Source organism: Haplochromis burtoni, unplaced genomic scaffold (genome assembly GCF_018398535.1).
Source record: "Haplochromis burtoni strain Fernald_Lab_line unplaced genomic scaffold, NCSU_Asbu1 Contig_126, whole genome shotgun sequence".
In the NCBI taxonomy this organism is placed as follows: Eukaryota; Metazoa; Chordata; class Actinopteri; order Cichliformes; family Cichlidae; genus Haplochromis; species Haplochromis burtoni.
In genome coordinates this window covers 116,671-133,623 of record NW_024582487.1, presented here as the reverse complement: position 1 = coordinate 133,623, position 16,953 = coordinate 116,671, and the positions used below count along the sequence as shown (strand labels likewise).

The window sequence follows — 16,953 nt, the reverse complement described above, 5'->3', positions numbered from 1 at the left end:
GAAAAAGTACCTGACTTTACTAGAATGGGCTGAAAATGATCAACCAGCAGCCACTTTAGTCATCTTCCTTCATCAAACTCATGGTTTATTTTTCTCACAGGTGTAAAAAACGCTGATGAGAATGAGCTGAGGTCCATCGCCTCTGACCCAGATGACATTCACATGTACAACGTCAACGACTTCAAGTTCCTGCTGGACATTGTTGACGAACTCTCTGAAAACCTGTGCAACAGCGTTAAGGGCTCAGGTAGGGAAGATGTCACATGCTCAGAACACTGGCACAGATACCTGCTAATGAGCGCTAACTAAAAGATAAAATATGTGAGTAATCAGGTCATCTTAATTATTTAATGTTATCGAGGTGCATCCATGGACATAAACATAAACTAAGTATTGCTATGAGCTACAAACTCACCAAAACTGAAGTACAGACTTCTGGGACAGTCTGTTAGTGTAATTAACCACACAGCAGATAGTTCCATTAAAATGCTCCAAGAAGTGCCAGCAGCACAAAGCTGTTCTAGAGGTCTACTTCAGTGATTTGAATTAGCGTAGGTGAAGCCGAGCAGGGCTAGCAGCTACGACCGCTTGTGTCTGCACCATCCGAAAGGGGAAAACATCCACAGGCCAAAGCTGGGGTGTTTTTTGTATCGGTCTGTGAATCTCTTTATTTCTGCTGTAAAGTTGGACATTTTATCATGGCAGTCTATAGGGACTGACTCTCAGTCTGAGTCTGCCTCAAGTGGACACTAGTGGAAATGCGGCTTGGTATGACAAGGCAAACACATACAGTATGCATTGGCAGAATTTAAAACAAATGAAGCAGAAAGTCCAAAGCAGTGTGATTTAAATATTACAATTTCATCATAAACTTCTTATTCCTGCTCATGAAAATGCCGCAGAACATGGCGATATGGTACGCTTTAGCTAAAGATTTAAAGCTCTGTACATTTTCACAAGTAAATAGCAGCTCACAGCTCTTTGTACAAACTATTCTTTAAAATTACTGTGGTGGTGGAAACATCACAGTTTAAAAAAAAAACAGTTTTTAACATGGACAATCAGACATTGGTGTTTATTTTCCCGCAGGCTTTCAGCAGGTTTTACAAGAACCTGAGCCTGTGAAATCTGCTGACAAAAACTTTTAGTCTAAATCAAAGACATCCTCTTCATTGGTACAGCTTGAGAGATGAAACTAATGGCTGCTGACAAGTAGAGAGTAGAGATTACTTTGAGTGTTTTATTATCTACAGATCAACATTATCCAGACTTGGCTGAAAGATAAAAGCAAAAATGATAAATTTGTAGATATATTTGACTCAGCTCTGCCTGACAGTCTCAATTATTTCAGACCTTCAAAGGACGTTGCGACACATCCAAGCATCTGATGGAAACTTTCGTAGTGGACGTACTTTATGTCTGTAAATCAATTTTAAGAGGAAACAATTTACAGCTGAGCCGGAGAAAACCAGTTTTTAAATGAAGCAGCCGGCCAGGAGCTTTACTGTCAGAGGAGCGAGGGCAGATTTGTGGATCCCAATATCTGTGCCGTTTGTTTCTTTTCAGATGATGAGTCAGTGGCAGCGCCCACCAACCTGGTGACCTCGGAGGTGACGCAGAGCTCTTTCCGCGCTACCTGGACTCCACCCGACGGTCCCGTGGACCAATTCCGCGTCACTTACGTGATGGCGGCCGGGGGACCCACCGAGGAGGTGAGATGAAGCTCACCCTCTCTAAAACCAGGCAACAAGGTTTAACTCGTCAGATACCAGTCACAATAAAATTTAATTGACATAAAAAAAAACTAAAGTAAGGAGATAGAGATGAGGAAACAGGAAATTAAAGTCAAAAGATACGCTCCAAGAAAATGATCTAAAGCAATCTCGAACATAACACACTGTTTAAAGGTATGATGAGGATAAATGAGGAGAGAGGCAGTACCCTATTTTTTCCTCTTCGCATCCTCCACCTGGTTTCGGTATAAAGTCGGTTATGTCATTGTTGTCTGGTATCCATTCTATTGTTCCATCTCTAAATGGTCAAAAGACCTTCAGATAATTGGAGTATTTTACAGGACTTAGAAGAATCCGCTCAGTCTGCTTCCTGTGACGGTAAACTTTATGTTTGCCAGCTGTTGGATCATTCTCTGAATATCAAACAGCAACTTGTTTTCTTATTAATTCCCTTTGGCTCCTATTAGCTAATTAGATAATTCTTTTGTTTGTTTATAGGAAACCAAAACCACAGCTTCCTGTAAATTTCAGATAATGACAGTTGCACAAAAACAGACTAATTAACGCTAAATTCCCTCCCGCCCTCCCTCACACAAAAACAGACTCTCGGGTGAGTTTCCAAACACCCAGGTCTGGCTTTTATTCAAAACTGCACTTTAGGTGGCCCCCAGGATCTGAAATGTGGATCCTGGCTGGTTTACTGAACCTACGCTGAGTTTAGACGTGATCTGTTGTCAGTTGTGTCTTTAAAAACATGTTACTGGACCCTTTACTGGCTCTGGTCAGGCAGAGCCTGCGATGATTTCACTCCATCTATTTGGTTTAATGTTATAGATTCACACTGAGCCAGGATGCCTCCCCTGCAGCCACTTTTCATTAACATGTTTACATTGGACTGCTTGAACAGCGTTGGGTATTAGTGCAGACCTTATCTGCTGGGATTTACACCCACTTCAGCCCATTACAAGGAGGGTCAGCAAAGAGGCCATAGTGTGCTGCCACGAGGTGGAACTCGTATATAACTGTGTATATTCAAAAGGAAAAATAGAAATGTGTTAAATTAATAGACAAAGAAGGGGCTGTGCGGTGAGTGAAGTGTGTTCTTGGCTTAATTTTAAGTCTTAAAAATGTACGATCAACCCGTGCAGCTGCTGTTTTAGGCAAAGACACTAAAAATCGATGAGTGGATTTGTCTCTGAAAACCTGATGCTAGGATTGATATCATTATAACAAAACTATGTAATTGTTATTTTTTTAAAGGTTTGGTTACACAGTCTCATATTTAGAGTGTCATCATTTGCCAGAAAGAAGAAAAGAAGTACACAATAAACAAAGTAAAGTTGACTCTAAAATTATTATTATTATAACTCAAATTTCCAATATTGTGAACATCAAGTCCTTGGATTATGATAAGCGAATGACTGATACTGTGACAGCTCAGAAGGAAGCAGGACACAAGAAAAACAAACACGTACATTCATGAAAAACCAGCACAAATATTAAATGTCTAAACTTTTACTCTTGGGTCCTTTTCAATCTGATCTCTGTGTCAGGAAAAATAATACACGATTAAGAAGATTACCCCTGTGTTTGGAGTTGCTCGTATGGTGTGTGTGTGTGTGTGTGTATGTTATTGGTCATTATCAGCTAGTTTTAACCCACAATAGCATGGTATGTGACGTAAGTGTTTATATCAGCTGAAACTCCCTTTAGTTAATGTGCTGCATGTATCCCAATGTAAACTCAGGTGGGCTGGACCAGAAAAACTATTGCAAAATAAACCTTTTTTTATTTTAATGTATTGAAGTATGTTCATCTGTTACAAAGCAGATGATCATACTGAGAGATCTTATAGGTATTATAGGCACATTACAGATCACAGTGGCTTCACCAGAGCAAGGGTTCACTGCTCTGCAAGCAAGTATAATCCTGGCTCCACATTGCAAACAAATATATCTTTATGGTTGCTTCCAGTAAATTAAATCTAAAGTTTGTGCTAAAAAATAAATAAATAAAGAGAATGTATCAGCTTGTTTCCCATCCTATTTTGATAATCTTGAGTGTCTGATTCAATAAAGATTAAGGTAAGGTCACACCAGTGGAGTCAAGAAAAACTGTGGTCGAGATCCATTGGAAACAGGTTGAGCTTAATCAATCACAGACACAAATAACTTGATAAGAGGGAGATATTTTCCAGATTACCAAACTGAAGAGTCCACCAGCCTGAGAAGCTGCAGACTCTTTGTGTTTGTTTGTTATTTCTCGGCTGGGTTTGATTTTCCAGCAGAATAGTGCAGGAATGTGACGCTATTTCAAAGCCAAGTTGAACATCCCGCACGAGGACTTTCCCACCAGCACAATAGATTCAGGCTCAACAGACTACAATTATCCAACGGTGAAAAGACAGATAAAAGTTTTAATGACATCACGAAGAGAGGCTTCTTTGGTTTTTGATCCCAGGCACTCTGTTTTTTGACTTTCTGAGGTGAAATTTACCAGCTATGGAATGATAACCAGTCCTTTATCATTTCAGGTGCTGGTCGACGGATCCGTGAACACCTTAGTGCTGCAGAAACTGTCGCATCTGACCGAGTACATTGTCAATGTTTACTCTGTGGTTGGCGAGGTGAACAGTGAGCCTCTGAAGGGCACTGAGACCACATGTGAGTATTTCCTCTTCACCTCTGTACCTTCTTGTTCTGTGCCGGACGTAGTGTGTGCACTGCTGTTATGTTTCACGGGTGTTGCAGTGGCTGGACAGTTGAAGAGGGGCAGAGACAGCAAAAAGCCTGTTCGCATCCACAAAAGTCCAATATTAGACGCCAGATAGAAGTCTCAACTGGCCCCTGGACCTTATGTTTGATTCCCCTGCTCTAAGTCATTAATGATGATCTCATGATGGTCATCATTGGTGATGATCCCTGCCCTAAATCTAACTATGCTACACTACAAGGGCAAAAGTACTGAGAAACAAAGCTTATTCTTTGATTTCAGGTGCTTTCAGTCCCATTGCCATAGGTGTATAAAATCAAGCACTGTCTGCCTTTACAAACCTTTCTGAGAGACATTGCCTCTGGCATTAACATCAGCACTAAAAGTGTGTGCTGGGAGCTTCATAGCCTATCTTAAACCTCAGAGGCTTAAGCAGGATTGTTTCTCCACTCTCCAAAATTCAAAAACGGCTCTTGCCGATTGAGAGAAGAGCTGAGTTTTTATTCTTGTTGATTTTTTTAAAACCTCTTAGTTCAAAGACATGATTAAAGAGGAGGTTTGAAGGCCGATAGTATCATCGCATTGTGGTGCTTCACATTTGTGGGAAAGCGTTCTATTTCTTCCATATGGTTTGTGAGATAAACAGCTTGATTTCTCCGCTCATTATCCTGTTTCACACACATCCATGGAAGTCATCTGCCCGCCTTCATATCTGGTCCAGCATCTGTGTTTATACTACATATATTTAGCATCTGATCTGAGGTGGAAATATGTTTAACACAGTCCCATGATGCAATCCTGAGAGCGGATGTTAGTTGGAGTAGGAAAAATGGGGCAACTGTTAAAATTAATCAGGTCTGCGGTCGTTGCATGTATCTTAGATAAACTGATAGAGTTTAACAACGTGTTTAGTGCACAGCTCTAAGTGATTTTATTTGCTCATTTGTCCTTTAAAGTTCCCTTTATTTGTGCTAAAATGTGTGATTGATTTTTACAACAAGCGGCTTCTCACTGTCATAAAACAATAACTGGCTCTTGTGTTGCTGTCGGTTTTATGGTGGCCAGCAGCTGTCAGATCACTGTGGCTTTGTTTACTGTAATTTTTAAACTAACACTCGATTAGGTCATAATGTCCTTCTTAAAACAGTGTCTATAAAGGTCTGGGGTCTGTGGGTTTGGGTGGGGGTGACATATATCATGATGTCACATAGTGCTAAAACAGTAAGGAGGTGGGATTTTTTTTTGCAAAGCCACACTCTTAAAAAGCCAAAATTCACACATTTGTGGGTGTTTAAAAGGTTACATCCAGTTTCAAAGCAAAAGTGTGAAATACTAATCCTCCTTTCTTCTCACTTTCCAATACAAAAAAATTAGGTTGGGTTTTAATGCGATTACCATAGACTGTAAATAAAAGACGTATATAGCCAGCTTCTCCCATTGGTTTGAAGCCTGCTAGCATTTTTGTTTCTTGGTCCTAAAAGTAAACTTATTTTGATGAGAGGCTTGGGTGCTAAGTCATCAGCTAAAGGTAGTTAGTTTGGTTAGAAAGCTGCGTCCATAAACTGTGCGGGTGCACAGATCCCTGCTGGTCAGTGTTAAGTAGCCTGATAAAATATTCACTCGTCAAGACTGAAGCCCAAACTTCTTGAACAGTGTGTACCACAAAGCGAGCCATATTATCAGATAATTCCAAGAATAATGCTCCAAAAGGCACAAACACATCAGAAGTCCAGTTCAGCAGAGGTGAGGCCAAACCATAGACCTGAATAATGAATATAGCTTCTCAGTCTGAAATGTGAAGCCAGTGCAGATCTTCCATGGGAAAATCCACCTTTATACTGTCTACGAGCCTAGCAGACAGTAATCAGCTAGAGCTGCCTGTAATGTATCAGGATACCTGTAATTTCAAGTGGCCGTGCTCCTAATCAAGTTTCCAGATGGATGAGTTCACCCGCCATACAGTTGTTATGCAGGGAAAATATCCATAGAGACTAAAGCCGAGGCTGTAAACATGTTTAGTTCTGCAGTAAAGTTGGACTTTTTAACATGGCTTTCAGAGCCTCAAGTGGCCATTAGAGGAACTGCAGTTTCATGGACTTTATTAATTCTAACTATGCACTATTTAAGATCAGGATTTAGGAGCACACTGTTTTTTTTATTTTTTATTTTTTTTAAAAAAATCTTCTCTTCTGTATTTATTCATCTTTTATCAAATAAAAGCACATTCAAAATTTTTAACTATTTTGACATCTGTGTGTCCAAGAAGCCAGATTTCTTCAGCAAATACCTTTCTGTGTTAACCTGGTTTTATCTTCTATATCTCTGTGTTTTCATGAAACGTGTTGGTTAGCTTTTTTTATGTGACATCCAACAAAAAGTAACGAATAAGTCCTGAAAAATATCCTGAAAAAACAGAAGCCATCAAAAGCCCGAAGCTTTAAGATCACTTTGGGACATTTTGGGTCTGTTGGGGTCATTATCCTGTTATTGTACCAAAACCACCTCTGCATATTATAACTAAAAGGTCAAGGAGCGTCAATCCAGAAAATCTGAAAAACTGAATTAATTTCTGTGCCCGAACCAACAAACACAGAGATTTGTCCACTCTGTTACTGTTTAGCAAAGCCAAAGAAGCCCATGGCTGTGCCGTGTGTTAAACTGACTGTTTCTGTCCCCTCAGTGCCGCTGTACACAGTGAAGAACATGAACGTGGATGATGAGACCTCAGTCTCCATGAGGGTCAGCTGGGACGGAGTAGTCGGCGCCACCGGCTACATGCTGCTGTACAATTCCATCAATGCCTCCGAGCCTCAGCTGGAGAGTGAGGTACACGAACACCGAGGTTACAGTACTTTATCCCTGACAATGGTTTGGGTCTGCAAACTGTATTTATGATCCCAGTCCCAACAATGTGAGAAAGTAAACTTAATAATGTTCCCACAATGTCACAAATTCACCACAACACAGGGACGCTCGCACGTAGACCGGCACAAATCTGACACATCTCTTTATTTGCGTGTTGAGGTTTTCCACATTTATTTGATATTAGCCGGCTTCTTCTTGCATCACCTTACTACTTCCAGATGTGGATACAATGAGGAAGTAGACCTCTGCAGCCCGGCTCAGGCCAGGCCTACGAAGAGCAGAGCCCTCAGACACGCTGGGTAATGGCAAGGATTAGCTCATGGCCTGAAGTCATCGAGATGACATAAACAGAACAGATGGGACTGAATGCCTCTTTGGTGTTAACCTACATTTGCGATTATACAGCTGAGGAAAATTTAAAGGATGATTAAATGTACAGTGAGGTGGTCTTTACTGGAAATCAGGCGGCAACTGTGAAGTAGAGGGGAGCATTAACTTACTTTGCAGCACATGTTATTTTACATACAATTTCGTGAAGACTCTTTTATATCAAATTTCTCAAAATTTTCTTGCTTTTTTGTGTTTAATGTGTGATTTAAAAGAAGAAGATACATATTGAAAAGTTTAATGAATAATCAGTGAGGTTATCGGCTTGCGTTCAAAGACCCCAATGGTGACCCTGAAGTGTAGGAGACAAAACCCCTCTGTTATATCCATGTATTCTACTTGTTACCTGGGCCATTGTTAAAGTTACTATCATTAGGACTATTAGCTACTTATTGATTGTTTTTATTTATGCTAAAAAATATTTTGACGACTCTTTTGTCTGTGCACACCAAGTTCAGCCGTTCTTCCAGTTTCAATGTATGCTAGTTCCAACTGTCACTTTCCTTCACCTCTGTCCCTGTGCAGCTACGTGTTGGAGATGTAACCAGTACCCGGTTGGAGCAGCTGATACCAAACACAGCGTACAACATCAGAATTTACGCTGTGTACGGAGAAGCCACCAGCGAGCCTCTGGAGGGCACGGGAGTCACCTGTACGTAACATTAAACTGATTTTAACTGTTTAAAATGTGATCTCTGAAGATATTTAATAGGGGCAGAGCTCCTGTAATTGTCGGTGGATTAAAACTCCATCAGCAAGCCAAACACTGGACAGGTGAAGGTAGATGGAGTGTAGCTATCAGCCTGGGTGTCAAGTAGTCACGATGGAAGGAAAAATGCTATTAGAAACTCATCAAAAACTGTCCAGCAGCAGTATTTTAGCTGAAGGAAGAATCAGGTCTTTAGAAGCTGCTTCAGTTCTTTTCAGTGATCCAAAAGCATAAAACAGTCAGCCTCAGTCGGACCGTGAGCCGTCTGTCTGTGAGTCAGTGCTAACCGCTGAACCAATGTGCTGCTGATTAGTTCATCATCCTCCAATTTACCTTCATATCTATCATCATCTTGATTTTCTGGAGCCGCAAATGTCCATATTTAGCTTTCTAGATTTCTTAGCAAAGTATATCTATAAACTTTACAGGAGCAACAAAGGAATAGAAGTAGATATCTACTAGTTAGTGCAAAGCACCACACAAATAAAACAAGAAAGGTTAGTAAACTACAGTGGTTTAGTAGCCAACTCATATCGTACACTGGTCATGTTCTTACAAACCTCAAAGAGCTCAACTATGTTAAAGCTGTCCGCAGACCCGCTCTGTCTCAGAAAGAATTCAAATATTTAAAATCCCTCCCCCCCACTTTTCTAAAGTGTTTACTTGAAATCAGAACTTCCATCCTGGATCATTTTTTTCTCAGAAATGGTTTTTAGGAAAGGTAAGAGGTTTCGGAGTTTTATTTCATGTCAGCTGTTGTTTTATAAGAGCTGGATCTCGTCTCCGAAATTTTGGATTGAGAACTTATCGATAGAAAACAGATGCACTACAAACCAAAGCAGGACCGCTTTCTTTAAAAAAAGAAAAAAGAAAAAATAAGCTGCTGTCTGTTTTTCAGCTCTTCAGTTTTGGCCTCACAGCGTCAGCCGGCAGTGTCTTTGAATGTCTTCACAACAATGCTGAGAGTGAGGGGATGTTGTTGAGCTTCACTCAGGGTGGTTAACCTTTACTTTGCCCTGTCTTCCCGCAGTGCCCAGGCCGGCTGCCGGACAACTGAGAATCAGCGACGTTACTCACAGCACCATGAAGCTCAACTGGGATGCTGCTCCTGGACCCGTCCGCAAATACATCATCACCTACAAACCTGAGGAAGGAGAAGTGAAAGAGGTACAGCTGTGGCTTTATGATGGTGTGCTAGCTCCACTGCAGGGTTACATGACAAATACATGAAAAACCTCAGAGGGAGTGCTAATGCAGCAGTTGTTTAATTATGGGCGGAGTTATGATCTATATATTTCATGGTCGTGGTTTATTACACTTTCTAGGTTTGAAAGCGCAAAATAATTGATTAGTCACAGTCATTTCTAGGCACATACATTAGATATTCAGGTTTCAGCTCTGTAATGTCAGGATTTGATGCTTTTCACTGCTTCAACTTATTATAAACTGAACAGGCTTAGATTTTGGACAAAACTATTAATTCAGTTTATTGATTTTAATATTAATTTGTAGATTAATCAGTGATAAAATGAGAACCAGCCTGCCTCCCATTTATGTCCGTCCCATAGAAAGCACCAGTATGTGGCCTCCTAAGTCGTCACCTTATTCAGTGCTGATTGTTTGTTCATTGAAGGAAATAATGAGTTTTTCGTTTGAAAGAAGAAGCAAAAATCAGCTTAAGGAGGTTGAGGGGAAGTAGGCTTTAACCCCATGTCCCTGTTTTAGTTGTGTTAAGGCATGAAAACTACCTGGTTAAGCTCAGGAAAAGATCAGGATTTAATTTAAAATAAAATGTAACCAAATGTAACCAGAATGTTGATTCCAACAATAGAGTTTATGCACTTTTTTGCACCGCACAGTTCTCCTACACAATCTCCAAGTCACTGATCAGAATGGACGATAAAGGGTCTGTGAGAGGGCACCTAGTGGCTGTAACTGATGTCTGTCTGTTTCCAGAGTGCATTAAATTGGACGTCTTTATTTTAATTCAATATGATTCCATTCTATTCATATAATCATACTTCACAATAAAAGTGCTCTCAAAGGCCTTCTATATTATAAGGTGAAGACCTCACAACATTAAGAAAATAAGCACTTGCAAACAGTGGGGAGGAAAAACTCCCTTTTTAACAGGAAGAAGATTCCCAGTAGAATCAGCATCAACACACAAACTTAAAGAGGAGAGGAGGAGAAATGCTCAGTGCATCATGGGAAGTCTACCAGCAGCCTGAGCCTATAGCACATAGGTGTCAAACTCTGGCCCGCGGGCCAAATTTGGCCTGCAGCCTAATTACATTTGGCCCGCGAAGCCATACCAAATTACTATTAGAGCTGGCCTACTGGTATTATACAGCTAATGTATATATTGTTTAGTATTAAGCTTTGCTTGTTCCATATTCAGTTTTTCAGCAAAACGTGTTTGAGTCCATAAGAAAAGATTCATTCTTATATCTGGAGGAATAAATATATTTCAATACATATTAATGTTAGCCCGTGACTTTGTTCCAGTTTTGAATTTTGGCCCACTGTGTATTTGAGTTTGACACCCCTGCTATAGCAACATGAAGAAGGTATGGTTCAAGGTCACCTGACCCAGCCCTAACTAGAAGTTTAAAGCCTAATTGTAATAGTATAGAGGCCGTCTGTCTCCCGAAATGATGCGGGGAGATGGTTCCACAGAAAGCTGAGGCCTCTGCCTCCTGTTCGGCTTTTAGAAACTCTGCAACTACAAATATGCCTGCAGTCTGAAAGTGAAGTGGTCTGCAGGGATAAAATGATACTAAAAGGTCTTTAACACACGATGGAGCCTGATCGATCAGGACTTTATGTGTGAGGAGAAGCGTGACGTCCAACTTTTCTAAATCAGGCTCAGTAAGTGCAGCTGTGATCTTTTTCCATTGGCACGTATCAGCTGTCACTCCCTCATCGAATAAAGAGTTGCGTCTGTTTGAAAGTGCTTGTATTGTTTGTAAGGTCATTGAGGGTTGGCGTTGAACAATAAAGCCTCACAGAGAGCCTCGTATGGGTGAAGTTTTACTCAGCAGAGATATCTTCGTTCTGGGAAAGTGATGAGTTACGGCCGACCTTGCAGCTCCTCTTTGTTGGCCTGGTGCTTATGAGAAACGCAGTCTGCTGGCAGAAGCACGCTGGCTGCTGCAGCCAGCCCAGCCTGACTCCATCATCCCAGCTCCACTCTGTCCTCATAACTTCTCACTTGGATGTCAGCAGAGGACAAACAGTCTGGGATGACTCGGCAGCTGATGGTGCCGTCTGTGGATACCTGACATTTCCAGAAGATTCTGATAGATGACGCAAAACAGCTCGACTCCTCTTAAGGATTAGTGCTGAAGGCTTCTTGTCTCTATAGAGGAAGCCCACACATCTGGATGTATGCCCGAGTTAACTTAACTCTCTGCTGAAATGAAAAATCCGAGTGTGGAGACTGTCTCTGCGCTTTAATATGTCAAAGCTTTTCGCTGATTTATTTGATGACCTACCATTCTCTGACCCTACAAGTACACGTCTTTTACATTCTTTGCTTTCATCTCAGTTGGTAAATATTTGAATCTGACTCATAAACTCAAAGCCTACTTTCAAAAACCTCTCAACTACATCACACAATAAATCCGACGGCGCTGCTGTTAACTCAAGGCCACATATAATCAAATAAAAGTCTTATTTAGTAATTTTTTTTTTATCTATCTGGGGAGGATTATGACATTTAAAGTTCACCAAACAGTGACCCAAGCCATGACGTCCATTTAGAAGATGTGAAATATAACAAATCTCCCTCCCTAGAGAGATCAAAAATGTTTTTGTCTCAGGCTGTAGATGTGTATATAATATTGGACATTTTACCACTAGAGTCTATGGAGACTGACACTGTTTTGGAGCCAGCCTCAAGTGGCCTTCAGAGGAACTGCAGTGTCTGTTTCTAATTGTAACTTTGCTTAGTTATTCAGTCATTTGCTTGCATCACATACAGACAGAGAAATTAAAATGAAATTAAAATTGTTATATATTAACCATGTTCACCTTTCACCTGTTCCTTCTCTTAAACTGATAGTTTAAAACTGCTTACAGCTCTGTTAAAGGCGTCGGTCTGTGGCAGGAATGAATGTTCCAGCTAATTGGCAAAGAGAACTGTGTTAGTTTTTTAGTTTTGCATTAGAAATTAAACTGTGGTCACATTCATCAGTTCATGTGGTATTTTATTCAGTGGCTTTAGGGGTTTTTTTTTATAACCCATCAGGCATCAGGACAGTTTGGCATGCAGGGTGCATGAACTGGTGATCAAAGCATTGACTTTCCAGTTTGTAGACAGCTCTCTCTATCTTTTGAGCTACAAATGCCCCCACGTTTTATTTACTGCAAAGTCTGTGGGTATTTCAGGACTGTGGGTCTAAATGTAGCTGTCCAACCTCTGAGTGATTTTTTTTTTTTAAAAAGGGTCACTAATAATTAAATTTTGCCTTTGACAGATCGAAGTTAATGGCGACATTACCACCCTGGTGCTGTCCAGCCTCATTTCCCAGACAGAATATGATCTAGCTGTCACCCCGATCTATGACGACGGTCCCGCGACCCCGATGCTCGGCAGCGCCATCACAGGTATGAATCTACATTTTATATTTTTTGGTCATCCTGCACTCATTAAAGAATGAGTGCAGAATTCTGGTTATAGCAAAAGCAGGAACAATCCTAACAGAGCATCCTCCACCTCTACAAAAAACCAGACTTGGTTAAGTTTTTCGTTTGAACAAATGAAGTGAAACAAAATCAGGGTTTGATTTAGGAAAGTGGCAATCACATGAAGGTTGGTCTACACTAAAAAGTCTTTAGATGATGTGTAGGGTTATATTTATAATGTAATATTAAGTGTTTTTATATCTTTAACTTTATGTAATAATATAAAAAAAGGGACTCTTCACATGCTGTTACATCATCACTAAGACATCCTCTGTCTCATTTCGGTCCATGTTTACAGATGTTGTTCCTGCGCCCAAGAACCTGCGGTTCTCTGAGGTGACCCAGTCCTCGTTCAGAGTCACATGGGAACACGGAGGCCCCGACGTGTCCCTTTACCGTGTTGGCTGGGTTAAAAGGGGGGAGACAGACTTCCAGCAGGTAAGTGGGTGATGATGCGACCAGCCTGGCCATGTCTATAAAATGTCTGTGTTCAAATGAGTCGGGACAAAGACTGCAGCAGAAGAAGTTCTTTCCATCTCTGAATACAGAGTTTCTATTGGCAGCGACATCAGATTTTCAAGCTTTTTCCAGAACAAACTGCATGTGTGTATGTGCTTGTTAAAAGATGACACGTAAACCATCCGATAACACTGTTTATTCAGATCTAAGTGTCTAGTGCATTGGCTGAGGCTTCATCATTTCAACACACTGAAGTGCTTTATTACTTCTTTTGTTTTCATAGGCGTGAGTCCAGAATGCTATTCAGTTGTCATTCTGCGCTTTTGCAGCTTTTTGTCAGCATTGTTCATGTGTAGCACACCTTTAAGCTACACTTTCAAAACCTCAGCTTGTAAACTATGATGGCCATGATGACCCCGACCCCGGCCATGTGTTTGTCTCTGCAGATACTTTACCTCACAGACCGATTCAGGCTGTGGCTGTGCGTTTTTAATAATGTCTCATCTCTTTTTCAAGAGAGATCAGTGAACCTATGCATTAGATGAACACATTTTTTAAGATATCTCATGATAATTCAGCTCATTTAAATACATTTTTAATTTCTATAATATGAATTCACCTCAAGGTTTTCTACATTGTACCTTCTACAAGATAAAGGCCCTAAAATGTTAGCGAGAGAATAGCAGCAGCCAGAGGATGCCCAGTGAGCAGTAACTGGTGATGGTGGGGGACTGCCTTTTAACAGGATGAAACTTCCAACAAAGCAAGGCTCAGGGAGGAACAGCCAGCTGCCACAGTTAATTTAGGGTGAAAGGAAAAAGAAGATGGAAAATAGACAAAAACAAACAAACTGTGTGCTGTGAGAAGGTGAAGGATCTTGAAACGTTACGTCAGCTGGCTGAGGCCAAAGACACCTGGCATGTTAACTTCTATGATATCAGAATTAGTTTTTTTTTTTCATGTTACATTTGTATTTGTTATCAGCAGCTGGGTAAATAAACCCGCTTTAGTACTTTGTCTCAAAATATGCAAATGAGCTTTGCTTGGACAGCGCGGTCTGTCTGCAGCAGCGGTAAACATCTGCTTTCAGTTGTCTCATCCATGTCCAACCAATCAACGAGCTTTGTGAGTGTTTTTGCCTGTAGCTTAGCAGAGTTTTCTTTCTCTGATTAAAACCGAAGCGTGAGCTTGAAGCAGCATTCGAGCACACCTGCAGTCGCTGAGTTCGCTGCTCTGATTTTCTCAACTAGAATAAAACCACCAACGTGTGGATCTCTGCCCAGCGAGCATTGGTTACGTTACAATCATGAAACTGAAGATGTCAGTGTTTGAATTCAAAATTACCCTGTCATTCCGAAGAGAAAAAATCTCATGAACAATCCATTATGGTTTCACAGACTCCTCAAAACTGCCAAGATTAAGTGAAAACATCCAGTTCGACCACAGCAATAATAATGCTCCCTTTGTTTTCCACTGCTTAAGCTTCGGCCCTCCAAAGTTGTTTTTGGGCCCAACATGCACATCAGCACAAAAATCTGTGAATGAGATGAAGTCAGTGCCGGGTTCCAACTTTAAGCTATGAATTATGAAACTTTGTAAAATGGCAACATAAAACAGAAAGCTCTGGCAGACAAAGGCAGACATTTTCTCCATGTGACAGATTTAACCTTTGACCTAAAGAGCTGTCGTTTTCACTGTGCGCTCAGTCTTGTAGGTTTTTGCTTTGAAAGGCTAACAGCATAGCGCCAAGAACATCTTCTGGTTAGCAATAAACACACACAGATACATATGTATGTGCTGTTTTTACCCGTCACTAGGATATCCTGAATAGCGACGAAACCTCCCACGTTCTGGAGAATTTGGACCCTGACACCGACTATTCTGTCACCATCACGGCCATCTACCCAGATGAGTCAGAGAGCGAAGATCTGATGGGAAATGAACGCACACGTAAGTAAACCCCCGCTTCTTATCAGTGTCCAACAAATCATCCCAATGTTTTACTTTCACAGATGTGTATGACTTTAAAATAACACTGTTGTCCTCTCAATGTCTCTTTCTAGTGTTAAAGCCGCCAGGTATGTCGTATGAGAAGGACAGCTTCCTTTTCATTGTATTGTTCATGATTTCTGTGTGGAATGGTAACGTGGTCATACAGGACGATGTTAATGGGAACACACTTTCTTTTTTTTCTTTCAGTCATCCTTCACTGCATGTCTATGCATTTTAGTGCTTTACTGTGCGTTCACACCACAACTCTCCAACTTCAAACCTGAGCAAAGAGTTCAGCAAAAAAGACACGATGGTCACAGCTGCGTGGTTGACATAAATTATCACGAATGTACTGCAGGCTCAGCTCTGACCGATTCAAAACCATATCAACCAAAAAAAAGTAATTTCTGTTGGCTAAACATTTGCATTTGTGCACTTAGAGTGTAGTTTTACTTTTTACCCTAGCAGAAAAACTCACACAAGACTTGAATATCAGGTAAAATCATGCCAACTTGCAGAGATCTGTTGTTTACTAATCAAATACACAGTTCTAGTATTTTAAAGAAAAGGCTGTAATGGATTTTGGTGGTCTTGTATTTCACTCTGTGTTTCTATTGCTGTAGTAAGTAAGTTATAGACCAATTTGTATTGGATGTGAAGAATGGAAATGTAAAAAATATGATGGCCTTTTAAAGAATCTTTTAAAGAATACTATCATCAAAGTATGCTCACAGAGAAGTCATTCACAGATCCTTGAAGTCTACATTTTGTTTTTTTTGTTTTTGTTTTTTGTCCATTATTGTTTATTTAATTCATAGCAGAGTCAGTGTGAGGAGGCTCTGCAAGTTTTTGGTTTAACTTCTAGCAGTAGGTAGCACATTGTTCTTTTACACAGCAGTAACTAAAGCACTGTGGTATTAAATGTCATCATATAAAATAGAAATATGTGCAAGGCAAAAAACAAAATCTAAGAGTTATTTATGTCATGTTATGATAATTACAAAAGATAAGATATGATAAGCAATGCATTTCAATAGAATAAATAACACATCTAACTAGTGTTGCTAACTAACTAATTTTGGTAGCTAACTAATATTGCTAGCCAACTAATGTTGCTAGCTATCATGCAGCCAGTATCTGCTTAAAAACATAAAAATTACTGCTTAAAAATTACAATATAACTTGAAATATTTTAAACCACTGCAGTTTTTAACACAATTTTCAAGCTAATTTGAAGCTATTTAAGTGATATATCAGACCAAAACATGGCTTTATAATGACTGAACTTCTTTCATTGATGTTTTTGACACCATACACATACTTAGATTTAAACAAATCTGCTTTTTTAAAAAAAAAAAAATCCCCAGGTTTGGGGCAACACGGACATGGACTATATTGTGGTGTGAA

The 16,953-nt window shown here is 40.2% G+C and overlaps 1 protein-coding gene across 6 annotated transcripts in view; it reads left to right on the top strand.

The window, feature by feature from the left end:
• Positions 1-16,953, top strand: part of col12a1b (collagen, type XII, alpha 1b) — a 149,016-nt gene that overhangs the window by 46,881 nt on the left and 85,182 nt on the right. For 5 of the 6 annotated variants that reach the window (XM_042224027.1, XM_042224026.1, XM_014336010.2 and 2 more), the window contains 10 exons: positions 101-247; positions 1,567-1,712; positions 4,267-4,396; positions 7,126-7,271; positions 8,223-8,349; positions 9,437-9,573; positions 12,888-13,017; positions 13,394-13,533; positions 15,372-15,504; positions 15,618-15,632. In XM_042224027.1, coding sequence (XP_042079961.1) covers positions 101-247; positions 1,567-1,712; positions 4,267-4,396; positions 7,126-7,271; positions 8,223-8,349; positions 9,437-9,573; positions 12,888-13,017; positions 13,394-13,533; positions 15,372-15,504; positions 15,618-15,632 — 1,251 coding nt within the window. The remainder of the gene's footprint in view (positions 1-100; positions 248-1,566; positions 1,713-4,266; positions 4,397-7,125; positions 7,272-8,222; positions 8,350-9,436; positions 9,574-12,887; positions 13,018-13,393; positions 13,534-15,371; positions 15,505-15,617; positions 15,633-16,953) is intronic. The other variant, XM_014336011.2, reaches the window with a different exon arrangement.